Source organism: Pituophis catenifer, unplaced genomic scaffold (assembly GCF_029215685.1).
Source record: "Pituophis catenifer annectens isolate HBS135680 unplaced genomic scaffold, rPitCat1.0.hap2 SCAF_3, whole genome shotgun sequence".
Classification (NCBI taxonomy): Eukaryota; Metazoa; Chordata; class Lepidosauria; order Squamata; family Colubridae; genus Pituophis; species Pituophis catenifer.
The window spans coordinates 41,798,080-41,820,464 of record NW_027256883.1 but is presented as its reverse complement, the minus strand read 5'-3'; the positions used below and the strand labels follow the sequence as shown (position 1 = coordinate 41,820,464).

The following is a 22,385-nucleotide window of genomic DNA, read 5'->3' as shown; positions in this document are numbered from 1 at the left end:
CTCTCTCACATCTCTCTCTCTCTCTCTAATCTCTTTCTCTATCTTCCTCTAATCTCTCTTTCTGTCTCATCTTTCTCTTTCTCTCTTCTTTCTCTCTCTCTCTCTCTCTCTGTCTCTCTCTCTGTCTCTCTCTCTTCCCAGTCCACACACCCAGGGAATAACTGTAAGGAAATTCGGCCACATTCCCTCTGCCTCTGGAAAGATACAAAAATAAACCTTGCATTGCAAAAGGAGTGACTGTCAAGCTGTTACCTCACAGCGCCACAAGGTTGCCACCTTAGATCACTGCACACACTTCAGAGAAGCATCATCCCAAACCGCAGCACACACACAGGCCCGCTGTGCATCCTGCAACTCAGTCAAAAGTGGGCAGAAAATATAGTGTCCGGGCGCCCCGAAAAAGCTTGGCAGGCAAGTACAGTATGACACACACACCCCATTACTAAGGCATCATCTGCTGAATCCTTGCAAAACTGGGCAAAGGCGGATAGAGGGAAGCAGATAGAATTGAATCAAGCTGAATCTGTCTCTTTCTCTGTGTCTGTCTCTCGCTGTCCGACTGCAGCAGGAAACGGCAGGCAGCTACTTCTGGCCTTTGCTGTTGCTGGATGCGCAACCTGCTCTCCACCTCAAGAGAGACAGTTGCCAGGGGCAAGTGGGTCGCATTATGGCTCTACATCGTAATGGGCTCCAGGAGAGGGGGGAACCAGTCTGCCCCATTGTGAAGCGCACTTTCATTTTGTTGTGCAAGGCACTGTAAGACCAGTGGGCAGGCCATGGAGTGGTATTGGGTCTTCTCCCCGCCCCACGCCAAATGGAAAGCCAGCCGGGCTTCTCCTAGAAGCTTCCTACCCTTTCCCCTGCTCCCTGCCCCTTACCCCCCACTCAATTCCACTTCGGACAGAGGAGCGCATGCTGGAAACGCGTGTTGGGACGATGTCATAGGGCACCTTCTGACCCTCCAGCATGTGACCCGCAACTCTCTGTGATCCTCCAGGCCCGGCTTGCTGAGGAGGGGAAGGATCAGCCTGATGCCTCACCTGTTCCCCCCATGGCCCAGCCATTGCTGCCCATCTTCCTCAAAGGTGCAGCACATTTCAAAGGCGGCAGCTCACGTCTGGAGGTGCTGAACAGTGGGATAGCTGTGAAAGCTGTGCCAGGCTCTCCACTGACTGACTTGCCAATGGGGGCACTTCTGTTGGCACAGCTGCCCCCCTTCTGCTGGGCTTTTGTGCTCGACACTAGGCTGGGGGAGGGGAGCACTTAGCACACCACCATTCTCTCTCATCTTTCTTTGCTGGTGGCAATAGCAGATTCCATGATGAAGGCGGAATCTTGTTGCTGCACAAAGGCTAGTGCAGGGGCGCTTCTCTCCCACACTAAGGCTCCGCCCATCGCCATGTGACAGGGTGACAGTTCTTTCATCTCTCTGCCATGACAGAGCCACAGGGAGCTGCAGCAGAGGAGTGAAAGAAGAGCATGCTGCTCTGTAGCCGCGGGTTGCCGAAAGCCATGCTAGACTGAGGCAACATAAAATTGTAATCAAATAATGAAACTAAAGCAGCAAAGTTCTTACGCAAACTTCCTAAATAAACCTTCTTAAACATAAATCCATCTTTTATGACATTAAGGCCTTTCTTACCATAGAATTATCAGAAATGTTGGAAAGACTAATATGCTTATTGGTTTAACTTTTACTATTGGATTGCCTTTGTACATTTGAAAAACATTACAATGATTGTTTTTATATATTTTTTATCATGCCTTTGTTACTTTTAAAAATAACACAAGATGGCAAATGTACCTAATACTCCTTCATTCTTGTGTCACAGCCTTTTGAAGAGAGTTGGGCTAAGAGATTGTGACTGGCTCAAAGTCACCTACCAGCTTTTTTGCCTAAGGTAGAACTAAAACTTTCCCAGTTTCTAGCCTAGCGTCTTAACCAGGGTGAAATCTAAAATTTGTTACTACCGGTTCTGTGGGCGTGGCTTGGTGGGGGGGTAATGTGACTGGGTAGGCGTGGCCAACTTTTTTTTTTTTTACTTTTAAAAACATTTTTTCTACAACCTTAAGAGGTTGCAGAAAAAAAATGCTTTTAGAAGCTTCTGATGATCCCAGCTGAGCTGCTTTTAAAAAACTTTTAAAAGCATTTTTTTGGCCAAAGAGGTTGTAGAAAAAATGCTTTTAAAAGTAAAATAAATAGCCTCTGATGATTGCGCGGCTCAGCTGGGCATGGGGGGGCGTGCAGGGATTTTTGCTACCAGTTCTCCGAACCACCTGCCGCCATCACTACCAGATCGGGCGATCCGGTCCGAACCCAGAGCGTTTCACTCCTGGTCTTAACCACTAGACCAAATTGCTTAGACCAGTGGTTCTCAACCTTTTCTTCACCATGTATCCCCTTTAAAATATGTTTTGTGGCCATGGACCACTAAAACTTAAGATTTAAACCATAACATTTCTTCAAGCCTTTGCAGACCCCCCTGTGACAATATTGTGCCCTCCCCAACGGTCTGTGGATAACAGGTTAAGAACCACTGGCCTAGACTATTTCCAAAGAGCCCTATAAAAAGCTAAAATACTGGTTATTGCAAATTAATTGCAAATGTTTGGGGAGGCTATTGTACATCTTTTTTTTTATTTTTTTATTTTTTTTTTAATTTGATTTATATGCCGCCCTTCTCCGGAGACTCAGGGCGGCTTACAATGCTTTAAGCAATAGCCTTCATTCTTTTGTATATTTTATACAAAGTCAGCTTATTGCCCCCACAAACTGGGTCCTCATTTCACCTACCTTAGAAAGGATGGAAGGCTGAGTCAACCTTGAGCCTTGGAGAGATTCGAACCAGCAGAAATTGCAGGCAGCTGTGTTAATAACAGGGTGCACTAAACCCTTGTATTATCAAGGCTCTATCTTCTGAATAAACATGTATTTGATCTATTAAATTATTTGACTTATTTTTAACATTTTACTTTCTTGTCTTATTTTTTTTTAAAAATGGTGAATTTTATCTTTTAGGAAAGTCGGTTAGATTAAGCTAAAATATAATACTAACAATTAAATACTACACAAATTCAGATGGCCAAATTCTGCTCTGTAAGTTAAAATTAAGGCTAGATCTCTCTGCCTTGTAGTTCTTAAAATGCAAGTCTCTCTCGAGGGGGAGGAGGAGATATTTGCTTGTAAATCCAGACTTTTAAGAGCTAAGTACTAAACCCTCTGCCTAGCAGACAAATCTTTCACTAAATAGTACTCAGACGTGTTTGAACATTCTCTTAATAGGAACAGTCCCCTGAGTGAATGCAATAAATGTAAATTCCCTGGAAAGAGGATTTGCTGTTCAACAACCCACTCATCTGAACTTGTTAGGTGGGATTCTTTAACAGAACTAGTCTGTTACAGAAAATGCATATTTTATACAAGACTCGATGTGAAATAGTCTCTGGCTCCATACTGTTTTTCATGACAGAAGGTATAATATGAATTATTAAGAATAAACAAACACATGTAGGCTGATTATATAGATGATCACAGTGATTCTCAATCTCCAGGTAATTTCCTGCTTGGATTACTGACTCCTATTATTCTCTGAGGAATGTATAAATACACAGAACCTTAGGCTACTGGATTTTACTTCCTTTTGTTATACTATTCATTCATGCAATATGTATCTATTTTTCCCAGACTTGATTACTTTTATGGAAAAGTTATGGATCTTTCAATGTGAAATTAAATAGAAAGATATAAGAAAAGGTTTATTGGATTAATTTTTAGAAGATACTACAAAACATTTGCAAGGAAATTTACAGGGTACTGACCATGTAATTCTTTGTCCTGCCATGTCTCTTTTCTATTCTTTATTTGATTTTTCTTTATAGGTCAGTTTTGTCTTGTTGGTATTCTGTAAGCCTTCATGGTGAATTAGCTTCACCATGAATCTTCTTCACTGTCTTCAGATATTCTTCCAATGGCCTTTTCTTCTCCAACCATCTGATGTACTTGCAATATTTCATGCTTCTTGCATGAAAATAGTCTATCAGTCACTACATGGATGAAGGCCATGATTCATTTTCCTTATTTTTGTAATCTTTCTATTCAGGTCTTTTAGTTCTATTTTAGTCCAATCCACTATTCCAGCTGTGCATCTAATACTGAAATTGCCCAGTTGTTGGTATTTCTTCCACCCAGTTTGGCCTTTAAGACGTTCTTCACTCTTATGATGTATTCACTTCTTTCTTTCTTCTTGACTTTAACTGTACTTGATGTTGTCAGCTTAAAGAATGCCTAGGTATCTGTAGGTACTGTCTTCATCCAGCATAGTTTAGCTGGCTGGAGAATTCTGGGAGTTGAAGACCACAAGTCTTAAAGCTACCAAGTTTGAAGACCTCTGATCTAGACCCTCAATGTTCTCTCCATAGAGCACTTTTCACTATTTTTCCTCTGGTCATGAGGATTCAAACTCTGTTGCAATATTTTGGGTGCATATGAGAGCAGCGTTGAGCAGCGATTCTATTTCAGATGTGTTTTTCCATACAGCATCAGATCATGCATGTAAAGGAGGTGGGATAGCCTTGAAGATGTTTTTAATGTTTGATAGCCATCGCCTGACTTGTTTAGTATTGTTGGCAGAGAAATCAGTGCAATGACAAACAGTGAATTTCTTAGAAAAATTCCACTCCTGTTATTCCACTCATCCAGTCTATCACTATTGACCAGCAACCATGTCCTCCATTGTGCTACTGATCTTTGCACAAAGCTGATGTTTCTACTGATTCCTGTTACTTCTAGGCACTTGATTATCCAATCATGTAACAGGGAGTTGAATGTGTTCTTGCAATGAATCCAAGTACATTCAAGTTAGTTTTCTTTCTCTTGCAATTTTCACATATCTTTTCAATTAGGAACTGATCTTTTGTTCCTCTATTAATATTATCCTGATTGTACATGCTGAAGCAACATATCATCTACCTATAAAGTATGTTTCCTTTTATTTTACTTAGGATTCCATGTTGTAAATTAACCATCAAAGATATCCATTTTTCTTGAATAAAAATACCCCAAGAAATTACAGAACAGAATTGGAAGGAACCTTGGAGGTCTTCTAGTCCAACCCCCTACAGGAAACCCTATACCATTTCAAACAAACCCATTTAATATTTGGTTTAAAAATTCAAAGGTCAATGTATCCATGGATAGCTTACACATGAGTATATATAGTTCGACACTTTGCTGTTTGCTTTCTAGATATTCAGATGTTATATTATTCTTTGTTTCAGAACATATTCCGTGCCCAATTTATTTTAAAAATTATCAAACTCCAACATATTTGAAAGAACTGAGCTTTAAAATCGCATCTTTATAATAAAATCAATTTAGATTAAACTTTATAATAGCAACCTTGATATGCTCATGAAAGTTGAGTATCAAATAAAAATATTTTTATGGATATCCAAGTTTGGAACAAAATGTCATATATCCCTAATGTTCATATGAAAACTAATGTTCCCCCACACTTTCGTATTTGGTTAAAACTAATAAGCAAATATTTCAGGAAAAAAATAGTTCCATAAATGTTTGTATAAACAATAACTTCTGTTGAGCTAAAAATACAGTGAATTTTTCTGGTAACTAGGCAACAAGAAAAAAGTCACTTACCTGAATTGCAGTTTGTTTTATGTTATTTCTAAATCCTAACTATACAGATTTTTATTCTCTGTTCTTTAAAGATGACACAAAGAGTGCCTGTTTATTGTTTAGCTAAATTGCTTAATGTATTATTCGATACAGAAAGCAAATAAGATAATCTCTCCTTTATCTGCAATCAGTCATTAGCTTTTTATCCCTTATCTTTTTATAAATGTTTGAATATAATATAGCAAATGGCATACTTAGGTAACTTGCATAAGTATCAGAATGTAGAAGGCATGAAATCAGCATTTTTCTTTTATGCCAAGCAATTCAAATATTGCTCCTATCTTATTTATCTTCATAGAATATATACTTTATTTTTATGTGCTGCTTATTTTACACTTAACTAAAAGACAAGGTCGATTTTTCTGCCTTCTCTATATATAATTTGATATGAAAATGGAACAACTAAAGGAAAATGATTAGATACCTGATATATTCAATTGACTTCTAATGTTTTCATCTCATTGCCATCCATTTCTTTTCTTTCCCTCACCCACTTTTGAAATATTCCCAGCAAATAATTCAGAAGACAGATGTGAATCTTGATTTGAAAAGTGGGACATGTTTCATCTTCTAGAGAAATTTCAAACTTTTTCAGGCAGTAGGACTTGCTAGCTGTAAAAAAAAAAAAAAAAAGCAAAATTCTGAAATCTCTGATCAAAGCTCAAATTGTAGAAAATTGGTTCATTTAAAGGGGTTGGGGTTGTACCTCTTTTTCAGAGAATGCCACAAAACCTCAAAGATTCCTCAAGGCACAGTTTGAATAACCCCAATCTAATATATGTTGTCAATAGTTATATAAATATTTCAGAGTTGACTGGTGATCAGTCTTATGCTTGCTGATAAGACCACTCAATACTGTAAAAGTTACAATATTAATTCAAAGTAATGAGTTTGTCAATCCTCACTAAATTGGAGGATTTTCAACATGCCCCTAGAACTTGCCGTGTGGAACTGCTCTTAAAGAAATAGTAATGGCGGTAATTTTATTAGCCACTTAGAATTGGAGTGAAAATTACTTCCATAGTTTAGCAGGGTTTGTTTATTGGATTTATTTAGCTACCTATCTGACTTACAGGTAATTCTGAATGGTGTTCTTACTTGAAATCATGAATCTTTTTTGAAAAATTCTCCAATATACATAAGATCACAGAGTTGGAAGGCATAATTTCGGTAAGATCAATCCCCTGCTCCGTGCAGAAATCCAAATTATAGGACCTCAGAGATATGGCTATCTAGGCTCTGCTTAAATAAATCCAGTGATCAACTGTATCCACTGTCAAACTGTTCTTGTTTTCTAAGTTTAAATTAGAATCTATCCTTTTATAACATGTGTTCCCTAAAAAAAAAAAAAAAATCCTCTTAAAATGTTCATTTGGGAATCCAACATCATTTGGCTGCAAATCATGCCATCCAGACTCAACTTATAGGGGAGATGAGCAGCATAAAAAATTAATAAATAAAAATAAATATCCAACCAGTTCTAATATATTGCTTCTGAGGGGTCCTTGATGCTCTCTGAGTTTGGTTGTTTTCTTGCAGATGTTTCATTACTCAAACTGAGAAACATCTTCAGTGTTAGTGAGAAATGGGGTTTGCTCTTATTTTATGTTCTAGTGGCTTGCTCTGTCAGTGTTGGTGGGACTTGTCTTGGTAATTCTTTGGTTGGCCTGTTTGGCCGTTTCTTGATTGGGGTATTGTTTGCTTCTTGATTATTGTGTCTAATGTTAATGTTGGTGGTAATATCTGCTCATCTGGGTGTTGATTGTTCGTGAGGACATATTTGGGTCTTTTTGTTCTCTTCTTGGCTAGTTAATATTTGATTGTTTCTTTTGCGCAATATGTTGTTTATGCCTATGTTTCTTTAGATGACCAATTTGTCAGACTGCCAGGCTTCCAAGAATTTTCTAGGGTTGCCATGGTCTAGAATGGTCACAATGTCCAAGTTGAAACTATGGTTAAGTGTGTTCATGTGTTATGAAATTAAGTAGTCATGTCTTTTGACTACTAATTGGTTTCATGGATGTGCTCTACTAGTTTTCTGCCTGTTTGTTCTATCTAATTGCAGTGTGATTCTTACACTATATCTTGTAGATGACTCCTGTTTTTTTTCCCTACAGCTGCTGTGTCTTTTGGTTTACTTAGAATGTTTTGGAGGGCTTTAATTGGTGTGTGTGGTATGCTGATGCCATGTGTTTGCAATAATCTATTGGTGGTTTCTGAAATGTTTTTGATGTATGGCAGTGTTATCCTTTTCACAGCTTGTGTTGGTTGTCCTTTTATGGGTTCAGTGATCAGGCACTTTTTGATGAAATTGTGTGGATATCCATTGTGTTGGAATTTATTGTATAGATGATTTCTTTCCTCTTTTGGATGTCCAGGGTTTTATTTATTTTTATTTTATTTTGTTCATTTGTCAAGATAACAGATATAAGTATAAACAGATATAAGTATATTAGATAACAGATATAAGTATAAACATGATTATGAATACATGAAATGAATATGAATAAAAGGGGACATTAGGACAGGGACAGTAGGCATGTTGGTGCGCTTACGCATGCCCCTTACAGGCCTCTTAGGAACGGGGTGAGGCCAACAGTAGACAGTCGAAGGTTAAAGTTTTGGGGGTTTGGAGAAAAAAAACCACAGAATCAGGTAGTCCATTCCACTACCATTTAGGTTGCTGCATTGTGTTTGTGCTTGTCTAAATAGTGTTCTTATATAGCTTCTCTTGTGGGATGGTGGGTTGTTATTTTGCTAGTGCAGTTCTTGGTTGGGGTGGGTGACTTTTCGATAAACTTGTGTTTTTAGTTTGCTATTGCAGTCTCTGCTGATAAGGATCTTCAAGAAGGTTAATGTGTTGTTTTCTAGTTCCCTTGATAGCACTACAATGACTAACACTGTTTAATCGCACATTAATTTAATTAATTCATTTGTTTGACTTTTTACCTACTTCAGTCCATGCTCAGTGCTTCCTTCTGGGTGTCCACAAAGATTGGTTGGGAACAAAAAAGTCAAGGCTACAACGATACGATGGAAGCCATGTCCTTTTTTCACATGGCTCATGCCATGTGAAAAAAGAGGCAGGACTACCACCTCAATACCACCTCAACTTTTTGAACCCCTTCCAGAAGTCATCCCTGGTTCCTTTTGTGGAACTTCTTGATTTATGTAGTTAGAGTATTTGCTTAAGTCTAACTAGCCATTTGTTGAACAGTATATATATATATGGATATATATATCCATAATTATAGATGTAGTTAATGGATTCTGTTTAATAAATATTAATCATTTTAATTATTTCTATTTAGCAATCTCTAGAAAAGTACAGTATTAAACTTACTAATATTTACACTATATTACAATTTTAGCCTTATTCTCAAACTTTCTTTTTAGATATTTCCATACTATATATTTGGGCATTCGGAGTAGACAGAGTGGAGAGAATGACAGGTGGCGTTTTTATTGGAAAATGGTCTATGAGTATGCAGATGTGAGTATGCTGCATTTGCTTGCTACATTTCTGGAAAGTGCCCCACAATTGGTCCTCCAACTCTGCATTGTTGTACAGACTCGCACCCTTCAGGCCCTTCAAGGTAAGGATTTCCCTATTCCTTTTTTCTAAGTTTATATCTATGTATATAAGAACCTGGGTTAGATTCACAGTTTAATTTCACGGGCAATAACATTGCTTCATCAGATTGCAATCAAATTAAAGATCTTTAGAGTACTTTTCAGAGATAAAGTTACATCAGATTTCTACAAGACTGGACATAATATATATGAGTTTAACATATTTACATATCTAATTATCTTCTGTACAAAGTCTAAAACATAAATGAGCCATATATAGTTCATACGCCATCTGCAACCCCATAAAATTCTTGGAAGAGCAAAGTTGGCATGGCAAGTTTCTCTTCCTCCCCACCTCTTTCTCCGTCTCTCTCTCTCCCTCCCTCCCTCCCTCCCTCCCTCCTTTTATCTCTATAGATATAGAGACATAGATAAATAGAGTTCTGAAAATAGAGTTCACATAACAATCCCTGCTAACACCATTACTCAAACAACTGCTTTATTCTATTATAAGTATTCTAAATTAATTAAATATTTCAAACCCCAAGCCCTGGCTTTCCAGGGACGCAGGTAATTAAAATATGTATTCATTTTTATATTAAATTAATCCATAGCTAATCTACTTCCTTATCTCCTCAAAATACAAACAACTAAGATCTAGGATAATGGCACAAACTGTCAAGTTGGAATTTGTACAGAGACATCATAGCCATGCAGTAACAATGAACATCAAGCAAATAGCAGTAATACAGAAACTTTGTAATTCAGCCATGTATATGTATCAACTGATTTTATTCAATTTGATAAGAGCAAGGACTGATAATAAATTTTAGGAAAAATCAGGTTTTTGATATTATTTTCCCTTCCAAGTTACTCTATGAATGATAATTTTTCTTTAGAAAAGCAAGCCAACTGTTCACAGAGGTTCCATTTGCATTTTTATGTACATAATACACAGGAACATTCTAATACATGTGCATAAGTTTAAAGAAGACATTCCACCCACCTCCCATTTGCATAGAATAGTGTTTGAAATCAGGCTTGACATTTGAAATATTCTGATTTTAAGAACTGTATCTTGAGAGGGTGGCCTTTGATTAGAATAAGTAGACAGTTTTGCATGTTTGCATGTCTGTTTGTGTATAAGTTTGTATTCTATTGCTAGATCTTGCCTTTAATGATTAATCTGGTAATGTCAATGATTTTTCTCTATATATAATACTTCACATGCACATTAAAAAGCATAAATAAATGGAGTACTGTTTCTTAAATCATATGTTCTGCTGTTGGATCAATTAAGAAATAGAAATTCATTCTAGCATTTTAGAATGCTTTAGCAGACATCATTATAATGAAAAAATGTTTTTGTAGTCATGATACTTCTATCAAAATTCAGTTCCTTTGCTTTAATGCTCTATATTATTATGTACCTTGTTACCTTTAAAATCTGTGTTGTCTTTTTACAGATGGATATACTGGTAATTAAATATATGCTCGGGTCGCAAAATATACCTTTGTAAAATAAAAGACTGATATTTGAGATAGTATACTATTTTTAAGACCAAATTACTTTTAAATATTAATCTCTTCTTTTGTTATTCTGGCATACTAGGTTGGAACACTTTCATTTTTTCTAAATAACAGAATTTATGCAATGGGGCTCAGGACACTATTTGTCTATTTACTACCAGAATGGTTCTCTGAAAACAAGATGGGACCAAATTTGGTGTGATTAGAGAAGAAAACAAAGTTTGAAAAATGGCTAGATCAGCCTAAGGGCTGGAGAAAAAAATAGTCAGGAAAAAAAATTCCCCAGTACATCTCTATGGAAGAATAGTTGGAAAGTTGTCCAGAAAGTTGCTCACTGTTACATTCCAAGCGCCCTCACTTCAAACCACATGATCCAGACTAGGAGCTCAGCATTTGCAGCCTACCCTGCACTTTCCTGTGCATGTGTACACCCAAACACATTCAGTTGCTCCAAGAGGGCATCCATTTTGGATTCAGTTGCTCCAAAATCTAAAGATTTTATATCCATGCATCAGCTGGTTATACTCTCATAGACACACAGACAACAGATGTGCAAACACTGTGATTAGTTTATGGTGACAAAGAACATGCAAATCAAGATGCATCATGTTACATAGTTACAAAGAAGAAAATCTCAGACCCCTCTATCATAAGAATCCAATGTGAACTGTAATGTTCAAAGGCTAATGAAATGTACATTAAAATGCCACAACACAAATCCTGGCCTTTCCTATTTCTGCCCTGTTATTGTACACAAATATTTGAATCTCGTGAATTAAGTCAGATGTCACAACACATATTTCATTTGTCACTGTTCAGGTATCCATGACTCTTAAGGTTGATAAAGGGATTGAAAAGTATTCCAAAAAAAAAACATAGATGCATGTTTTCCGTACTTTGTCTTCTGTTCACTTGTGTCCAATTCTCTAAGAAGGACAAGTCCCTGCAGTTTTCTTAACAAGATTTTTAAAAGAAATGGTTTGTCATTATCCCCCTTCTGGGGTTCAGAGGGAGTGATTTTCTCAAGGTCAACTAGCTGACTTTATGCTTATGGTGGGAATAGAAAGCCAGATCTCTTGTTTCTAGACTGATACCTTAACCGCTACATCAAACTGGCTATATTTAAACACTTCTATTTCATTTTGGGGAAGGTGGGTAGAGGAATTATGTCATGTCTATTGACATTTTTTCCAAAGTTAATGTCAATTTTAGACATGAACTACCCTACCTGCAGATTTGCAATAAATGGCAGACAAATCTTACACAAGTGATTTTCTGCCATGTTTCCCCGAAAATAAGACCCTGTCTTATATTTTTGTGAACCCTGAAATAAATGCTTGGCCTTATTGCCATGCGCTCAAAAGCCCGATTGGGCTTATTATCAGGGGATGTCTTATTTTGGGGGAAACAGGGTATAGATAATAATGAATAACTCTTTTCTTCCCTATTAATTATTAAATTAAAACTGATATTTTTATTACACTCCAATAATCAAAAATAATAGTTAAAATTGGACAGATACCACTACTCAATGGCAAAGAGTACGTTGTGGAGAGGAACATTTTGTCAGAAGCTTCTGATGGTTGCCCCAAAAACTGGGAGTTGCAGAATTGATGCAGAATGAATCTTGAAGCCAAAGCTCATTCTTCTCCTGATAGTTCACAGTAATGGGTACTTCTTCACTATGTCTGATTGATGCCTGCATAACCAGTATCTCCCCTACTGACTTACATACGATGAAGAATCCCTAATAATAAAGAACTGCAGGGCTGAAATGTCTGCTAAACTCCTGGTTTCACTTTCTTTCCTCGTCAACCAACATGGGCATGATAATAGTCCATTATTTTGATAGTCTCTTGCTCCCCTTAGATGCAGATAAATTTTCTTTCTTCCTAAACATTCACAACTCAAGAAGTTTCTTTGGGTTGCCTACTATGTTTCTACCGTATCAAATCAATTTTAAGGGATGAAAGAGCTTACATTTCCTCAGAACAATAGATTAGATTAACATGCAGTGGAATTTCTCTTGTTAGAAGATCAAGCTGTCTAAATCTGTTTTGGATAATTCACAACTGCATAGCATTTAACTTAGCATAGTAACTATTGTTAATAGATTACTTAAAATTTTAGAAACATACTCAAGTTGCTAGCATTGTTTAATGCTTTAGGCATTGAAGTAAGACTGGGGAAACTCACATTCTGTGGCTTAACAAGTCCCTGTTAAGCCACAGAAACGCATTGAATGATAGTCAATCACTATCTCTCAAACCAGAGTTCTTTTGTGGGAGGAAAAATTATGGAATAAATGTAACCCTGAACCACAAAAAACAAATAGGATATAAAGGTAACAGATTAAGTTGGTAAAGATGAATAATATTATCCTGACATATGAATGCATAAATAGAGGAGAAAAGAATATACATTCACATTTCTAGGGAAGTTAAGCACTAGACATTTTTAAACTAACTTTTAACTGACAAGTGTTGTGATTTTGTTTTATCCTTTAGAAAGGGCAATCTTTTACTCAAGAATGGAACATAATGACAATTCACTGTAGATGTTCAGATAATATAATATTTAAGAGGCTGAAACACTATAGAACTGTATAAATGAAGCTTAATTTTTCACAGCTGTGCCCTGTTGCAGCAGATTTTATTTTTAAATACTGAAGCAATGCCTTTTCATTTTCTTTTTTTGCTAAATGCAGCCTCAGAAGAAAAGGCCAATTGCTATGCCAATTGTTCAATGATCAATAGACATCCTTTTCAACGTTTTCAGAGGATTGTGGCATTAGAATTATTATTCAGCAACTTGTTTTCTTCTGTTGAGAAGACTAGTCATCAAAAAGATATTTTGTGTCAGAGCTCTAGAATCTAATTTATCTTACATAAATACATTTATGAAACAATGAACATCAGTTAGATCCTTTACAATGAAGAGAACACTGTCATGTTAGATTTTACTAGGCAGAATAATGCATACAATTCAATATTCAAGCAGTCCTTTCTCCATCCAGATCTACTATCTGAAAATGCCAATGAAGAGCCATTTCCTCACACACTGTGCAATTGTCTGCAATATTTCCATTCCTCTGTAGAAGTAGTGCTATAAGCATGAAGATGGGCTTTTCACTGAGTTATCAGGGCAATTTGGAAACACCACAAATATTGAATTGTACCCAGGAGATGTCAAATAAATCATGCTTCTGAATATGTACATTTTATTTATCTCATTCAAGCCTTAATTTTTTGAAATAATTTCTAAAATCAAACAGTGTAAATAGGGATGGGATTGAGCTAAATCATCTTTTTTATACAGTAAATTTCTAAGTATTTACTGCTTTCTCGAACCATGTTGTCTGGTGAAATCTAGAAGAGATGGTTTTCTTGAATTTCTGCCATCTACAAAGGATTGAGTAGATGAGATTGACCTTTCCCTATGATAGCAGCCCTTTTTACAGAAGCTTGCCCTGACTATCCAAATCTCACCCTTATTATTGCACTACCGAAGAACTGTAAATACATGGGTCTTTGGAAGAATATTTGGACATATTATGTTTTTGATGACTTTCATTTTTGAACTTCATTGTCTTTTTAATTTAATGTACTATTTATTTGTGAAAATAAGTTTCTCACAGCCTTTGGAAATAAGTGACCGATTTATATTTAGTGCAGTAAATAACACCTATCTATAATACTGAATAACTTTCCCATTAAATAGTGAGTTATTCTATATGTGATTTGAGTTGCCACAAGTGCGATCCATTGAACTTACCCAGTAGAGGAAATTCATAACCACTAAATCCCCAGGAATCTTTCCTTCAATCTCTACTTAAAAACATTCAAATTCATTCTACTTAAAAACATTCAAAGGACACTCTTATTTACCGTATTTATTTACTTATTTAGCACATGTATACGGTGACCCAATTCACACACATTGACTCTATCATCTTCTGCCATAGTGTTTTCATTGTTGAACAGCTGTTACTGTGAGGAAAAATTTTCTAATATTCAGCCAAAATCTCTTTCCTCTGAAAGAATTCTGAGCAATTTTGCTTCATTTTTTCCATGATAGCCATTCAAATATTAGAAGACTTCTATCATTTTTCTCCACTGTCTTTCATTCTGAAAGCTGAAAATATTCAGTGCCTCCAACTATCTCTCAAAAGTTTCTTTTCCATAGGCCTTTTTCCTTGGTTGCTCTCCTTTTAAATATCCATCCTAAAATGTGACACCAGAACTTAGGCAATATTCTAGATGTCGCATGCTCAAGTCATAACACAAAGGAATAATGAATCTTGATCTTGACATTATAATGTGATTGATTCGGTCCAACATTGCCCTTGGTTTTTCTGTAGTTGCATTATACTGTTGGCTCATGGTCATCTTGTGATCAAGAGTCTCAGATAATTTTTTCACTAATATGCATTCATGCCTATTATTTCTACTATCGACATGCAGGATATTGTATTTGTCCCTTTTGAAACTTATCTTGGTTTTTTACAATTTTTCTGGCTTTGTTGATATTTTCCTCTAAAACTTTTGATAGAATAACTATCTTTTGTGTCATCTGAAAATTTGTTAATCATATTGTATAATTCCTCGGGGACTTCCTGTTGATGTCGCAGCAGGAATGGACTGGAAAATAGTGGGCTCTGATGAGCCGCGCAAAATCCAGCCGGACGAACCGCTGCCAGGAGGCTTTCAAGCCATAGCCATCTTGCAGGGACAGTGAAGAAGCAGCAGCAGGGGTGGTGGCCATTTTATGGTGGCCACCTTGAAGCTGGGACAACCGAACCAAAGAATTGTGCAGAAGTGGCGATTGGATGGAGTGCTAGAACTGGGTGAGATAAATGCCAATTTATACTTAAAAAATCAAAATTGAAGTTTTAAAAGAATTTCTGAACATTGACTAGTGGCTATTTGGCATATGGGGGGGGAAACATACACGCGGAACAAAGAGAAGGCGTGGACTGTAATATGAAGAATCTAAGAGAAAGTTTTGGATTTGGAAAATTGGGAAAAGCAAAAGATTTTAAAAAGGGAAGAAAACAATTTACGGAAGAAAACAATAATTTATAAGAGAACTTTTAAAAATCATTGGACATTTTGACAAACAATTGAATAAAATACTCTGCTTTGTAATGGAGTAGAAATGAAGAGTGCCATCTGCTGGAGGAAAGAAAAAGTACTGTAACATTCTATTCAAATAGATAAAACAGAAGAAATAGCAGCTGGAAACTTCAACCTTGGCCGTATAGAAGAAGATAATTTGGACACTGTGAGAATATTGAAGGAGTGACTGTGTTTTACATTTGGGTGGTTGTTTTATTTCCCTTCTCTTCTGGAAGATAGCTTTATAATTGGATTTGACTTGCTGAATTTGAATAATTAATAATTGAGAAGAACATTTTAACTTTAAAGAACAAAGGAATAATTGAAGAAGAAAAGAAGAGATATAAACTATATTGACTTAAAATTCTGGCTAAGTGCATAGAGATATAATTGGGGAGGTATTAGTAACCTTTTAAATTGTCATAAAATGGAGTTGTAGATGTATGAAGATGTGTGAAAATAAGCAATTTGACAATATTATTAATTTTAATATTAATGTAAATTAAAATGGACATTTAAAATATTAAAGAGAATAACAATGTTGAAATCATGAAAGTGACTATTTTTGCAAAGAAGAAGGAATAGAACATGTTTGTGATAAACCACAGCAGATGGAAAAGTGAAAATAAGTAATCTAAGGATATTAATTTTGATAACAATGTAAATTAAGATAAATATTTTATTGTTAATGATTGGGTAGAAGGAATTAGAGAGACACTTCCGGAAATGGAGAAAGAATGTAAACAACTGGAGTAATTGTAACTAAGAAGAAGCATAAGGCGTAAAGTGATGTTATTTATATAAAATTGAAAATGATAAAAAAATAATGGAAAGAAAATAATACGGCAGAAGTTGAAATAAGAAGATATGGAGAAAAATGATAAATTTGTGATAAAGGATACACACAAGAGATAAATATTGGGGGGAAATGGGAAGATTAAGATATATTATAATGATGATTTTGATTATGTATAAGATGTGACCTGGTCAACACTGTTCATAAAATATGTATGATGAAAAAAAATTTTTTTAATAAAACTTGTCTATAAAAAATATTGTATAATTCCTCATTAAACACACAGAGTGTAACAGAATTTCATAGTACGCCACATAAAATTTTATATAGCTTGATATTGAGTGATGTACATTTACTGGAAATGGCAGGGAGCTTTGTATCCATCTAATGGTAGCATAGGCCAATCCATAATTTGTCATCTTCTCTAATAGAATCCCATGGAATATTTTTTTTTTTTTAATTTGATTTATATGCCGCCCTTCTCTGGAGACTCAGGGCGGCTTACAATGCGTTAAGCAATAGCCTTCATACTTTTGCATAGTTATACAAAGTCAGCTTATTGCCCCCACAAACTGGGTCCTCATTTAACCTACCTTAGAAAGGATGGAAGGCTGAGTCAACCTTGAGCCTGGTAAGATTCGAACCTGCAGTAATTGCAGGCAGCTGTGTTAATAACAGGGTGCATTAAACCACTGTACTACCAAGGCTCCTATTGAATGCTTTGTTGAATTTAAGGTACCATAGTCATCATTTTTCCATAGCAAGATCAATTGGTCATTCTATGCAAAAGATCAAATTGATTTGACATGGTTTATTCTTCATAAGCCCATACTGGCTCCTTCCACTCTTTTACACCCATACTTATTTACTAATATTTACTAATATTTACTAATATTTACTAATCTGCTTCAGAGCTTTCCATAGTATTAAAGTCAAGCTCATCATCTGCAATAACTTGATCTTCTTGTTCCCTTATTGACTATAGGAATAACATTTATTTTTGTCCCAAGTTCTGATATTATGTCCATTCTACTTGATTTCTCAAAGATTACAGAAAGAGGCTCCAAGAAAATAACCACAAATTCTTTCACAACTCTTGGATGCTGGTCCAGAATCTTAATACATGATAGGCAGATAATACATGATACCTGATTCCCTAACTTTGGATTCCACTTCTTTCTTCTTTCAGTATATTAAGCTTAGGTTCATCCAAACACAGTCTTCTGTGAGAGAGAAGACCAAAGCAAAGTAGGAATTAAAAATCTCTGCCTTTCCCAAAAAAAATGTTATCATCCTAAAATCCACTCCGACCAGTTGGATCATTCTTTCCTTCCTTTATCCCTTCTTTTTCTTTTTATCTAGCCAAAGAAACCTTTTTTTATTACTGTTGGTCTTCCTTGAAAGCCTGGGTGGGCCTAGGTAGATCCCCTTGTCTCTTCTGCATATGGAACATTCAATAATGCAATGAGGATTCTGGGTACATTGGTACAATGTCTAAGTAGTTAATCTTTTCTATTACTACTTTTGTCTCTTTCCCAAATATCTTGTAATACCCAAGAAGGCATTATTCAAAACTTAGGATATCCTTATCAATTTATAGAACATCTTCACAATAATATTTTGATATTTCCCCTTTCTTTTGTTTACATCCAAATATTCCTGACTTCATAATTAGATTTTTGGATCTCCATACTAGTGTATACTTCGTTCACATATCATTCCTTTTACGTCTTCATTTGAATAAATTATGTCTTTCAATTGCAACATTCATTAGTTTTATCCCAATATAGTAGTAATTTTTGCTAAATCACAGTTGATATCCTGTGTTAAGTCTTGTCCTTCCTTGTGTTTTTCCCCATAGTCTATGCTTTTGTACAAAGAGATTGAATTCTTGAATCACATAATACGATTTATCTTTCCTGTATTTACATGCCCATGGTTGGATGTCTCCACATTCTGTATACCTCTTCTCATTCTATTCTTTATATTTAATGCCATAGCATTTTCTACATTCTTTTCTTCCTTCCACACAAGGTTCAGAACCACATGAACATATTTTTCCAGTTGTCATGAGAGGCAGCCTATCTCTTGCCAGCAGTCCCTGATCTCGGATTTTTTGCTTGTTTTGACTTGTACTCCTAAGTAGTACAGTACTACTATTGATAGATTGAACTGTTTTTTTGTTTTGTATAAAGATAGATGCAAACAATGAATTAAGCAGTTCCAGTTTCTCCCTTCTACCCATCAACTCTTTGCCATTCCATTAGTGGACTGTTCCTTTCCCTGACCATTTTTCTTGCTTTGTTGAAGCAAGAAACTTGTTGAAAAAAACTTTTTAAAATTATTTTTGGCATTTGTTGCATCCAAACTGCTTCATTGGTACCATCTATGTAGTCTGTTGTAGTCTATGTAGTCTGTTGTTCAATGCCATTATTTTACAATATTTACTATTATTATTCTTCCTTCCTGTACTGCAACATTCAACAGGAAGGAGAGAAATATACACGTGCTAAATGTTCTACAGATACTATCAGTGCTTTCACCCCTGCCAAATTCTTTGTAGTCCCTTGCAGAATCTTCCAGACTATGTCTGTTTGGATCATTTATTTCCACATGGATGAACAGAAAGGGATACCTGTCAATAGACTTAAACTATCTTTGGAATCTCTCTCCATCATAGTAAAAAGTGTGTTCCCCAGAAAGGCTTCTCTTGAAAGGCTGTCTGGATGATGGATTGCTATTTGAATTCCTCTCAGGGGGGTCTTTAATCAGCATCACCCATCACTGCTTCTTCAATGCAAAGGTAGGAATCCTTTCCTCTCCAGAAGGATTCTTTGAAGTAGAATCTTCTTCCTTGGTCACTGGGGTCTGTACCAGCTGCTTTTTTATCCAGAGACCCATAAACATCTTCAAACCATTGTCTTCAAGCAGGGGTTGGTTCTACTTACCTTTACTACCGGTTCGCAACGGGGACAAACATGCGCAGAAGCGTTTTTATGACGTCAGGGTCAGTGGGCGGAGCCTCTCACCAGTTTTACTACCGGTTCTATAGAACCAGTGCAAACCGGAGGTAACCCACCACTGTCTTCAAGATGCTGCTTTATTCTTTGAGGTCCTGGGAAGCCTGTTCCAAAAGACAATTAGGAAATATTTGTAAGGGTAGTAAGTTAGAACTGGTTTTCTCATTTAATAACTGATTTTAGAGGTTTTTTGGCTTAAAATACATACATTTCTGAATGCCATGTCTCTCTCTCTCTCTCTCTCTCTCTTAATTAGATCCATCTTCAAAAACATTATATATTACCAACAATAGAGTATATATTACATGAAGTGCAAGTACAAAGGAACCATCTAGTTTTCTTTGGATTAATTTTCAGGTAATATAGACCTGATAAAAAGGAGTTCCAGTTATATATTAAGGGAATTGGTGCAGCTCTGTTTCAGATTCAAAGACCAATGTATTAAGAAATTGAGGATTCCTTCAATGCAGTGAGCAGATGTTGGGCCCTGATATGATTAAATATTGTGTAACTAATATCTGTAATTTTTGCTGCCCAAGGAATGTACATGAAAAACAAATATAATAAACTGTCTATCTCTTCTCTTTCAAATAGCAGAGCTATCCAGACCCTGATCTACAATACGTATGACTTTAACCACTTTCTCCCTTGAATTGGAGCTGGAAGCCAACTGGTAGCCATAAAAGCCTCCTTAATTTACATGAGCAAATTTTGCCAACTTGCATACTGGACCAGATGAGGCTTCCAAGTGGATTTCAAGAGCAGCCCTATATAGAGCAAACTGCAGTAGTTTATAACAAAGATAATAATAATAATAAGACATAAGATTGATAACATTTAAGATAAGCCTCAAGATACATTCAGATTCAGATTCTAAATCTCTTAGTTACCAATGTTACTATCCTTTTTTCTGTTCTGTAAGAAACAATTTTGTTTTCCATTTACATTCTATTTTTATTTTTAAAAGTGATCTGTCTCTGTAACAAAGATCCAACAGAACAAAGGAAAGAGCTTGGTCCTTTCTTTGAAAATGTGGTTTTAATTTTATTTTCACTAGGATTTTGCACCATAATAAAGGCTATGGAAGAAAATGTCAATAAAGGTTTTGAGCCATATGTAGCCATATTCTTTACATCACTGTGCACCTGCTGAAGATGATGTCTTTAACAGAGTGGCATTGCTTCAGATTACTATTATGTAAGTGAATGGAGAAAAATCTTTATTGGCTCTCCATTCATTGGCTCCAGATGGGAGTTCAGAGGACATATAATGGAAAGAACTGAACTGATATCAAAACATTTGTTAGCTTAAAAAATCAAAGAAATGACAGCCAGAACCTTACAATGCAAAGCTGATTGCAGACAACAAGCCCTGCTGAGTGCTGCCAAGAGTATGGGTTTGTCAGCATTTTAATTCCTAGTTAGTGTTCAATCACATCTAACATCTGTTTGTTTGGGATGTTTAGAAATGTCTTCTTAATAGAGATGAAGCAAACAGAGGGTTTGAAGCTTAGACTTCTATATTTTAATCTCCTACATTGAGAGAAAAAGGAAGGAGGAAATTAAAGCTATTGTTCCTGCATCATCCATTTTTTTTCCAACCACCAGGCTGTATATCATTCATACTAAAATTGTGTCAATCCAAAGAGGAAAGCTAAAATAGCTAAGCAAAGAAGAAACTTGATATTATACTTATGATATGTAATAAATCAATAAAAAATAACATCTATAGAAATGACAAATATGTTCTTCAAGAGCAAAATTGACGTATTTTCCCCTTTGTGCATGTAAAAAAAGAGAGAGATATTCCTTTGCACAAAAAATGAACAAAAGCAATTCCAATATGTAAAATAAATACATTTATTTAATCAATAATATTAATATTAAAATTAGTATTAATTTAAGATTTAAAAGCCAAAGTGGCGCAGTGGTTACAGTGCAGGCTACTTCTGCTGACTGCCGGCTCCCTGCAATTTGGCAGTTCAAATCTCACCAGGCTCAAGGTTGACTCAGCCTTCCAGCCTTCCAAGGTCGGTGAAATGAGGACCCAAATTGTTGGGGGCAATATGTTGACTCTGTAAACCACTTAGTGAGGGCTGTAAAGCACTGTAAAGTGGTATATAAGTCTAAGTGCTATTGTTATTGCTAAAAGTTTTACAATTATAAAAATAACATTATAAAATTTCAAAAGGTGAAAAATTCCAAGATGGGGAATTAGCAGTTGTTAATACCGGTGGGGGTTCTTATAGTTGTGTGGGAATGTGGGTTCCCCAGACAAGGGTGCATAGCCAAGTTTCGATCCCTTTGCAGAAGACCAAGAGACTGGGGGCTTTCCTCACCTTTAAAGACAGAGTTAGTGGCAGAGAAGGCCCTCTTCCTAGACCCCACCAGTTGATATTCTACAGGGTCTGCAGCATATTTCCCTGCCTGAATAAGTGGGATGTGGTAAAGCTGGTTCTATAGATAGCCTGGCCCTATGCCATGTAGGGTCTATAAGTGATAACCAATACGTCAAATTGCACCCAGAACCAAACTGGCACCCAGTGCAGTTTGCAGAACAAAGGTATTATATGTGCCTTTCTTTGGGCATCCAATATGGTTTGTGCGGCCGCATTCTGCACCAGCTAAAGCTGGTTGGATTGGCTTTCAAATAGG

The 22,385-nt window shown here is 36.1% G+C and overlaps 1 protein-coding gene across 1 annotated transcript in view; it reads left to right on the top strand.

The window, feature by feature from the left end:
- XKR4 (XK related 4) overlaps nucleotides 1-22,385 on the top strand; it is an 88,374-nt gene that overhangs the window by 54,047 nt on the left and 11,942 nt on the right. The window contains exon 2 of the mRNA XM_070942295.1: nucleotides 9,092-9,291. Coding sequence (XP_070798396.1) covers nucleotides 9,092-9,291 — 200 coding nt within the window. The remainder of the gene's footprint in view (nucleotides 1-9,091; nucleotides 9,292-22,385) is intronic.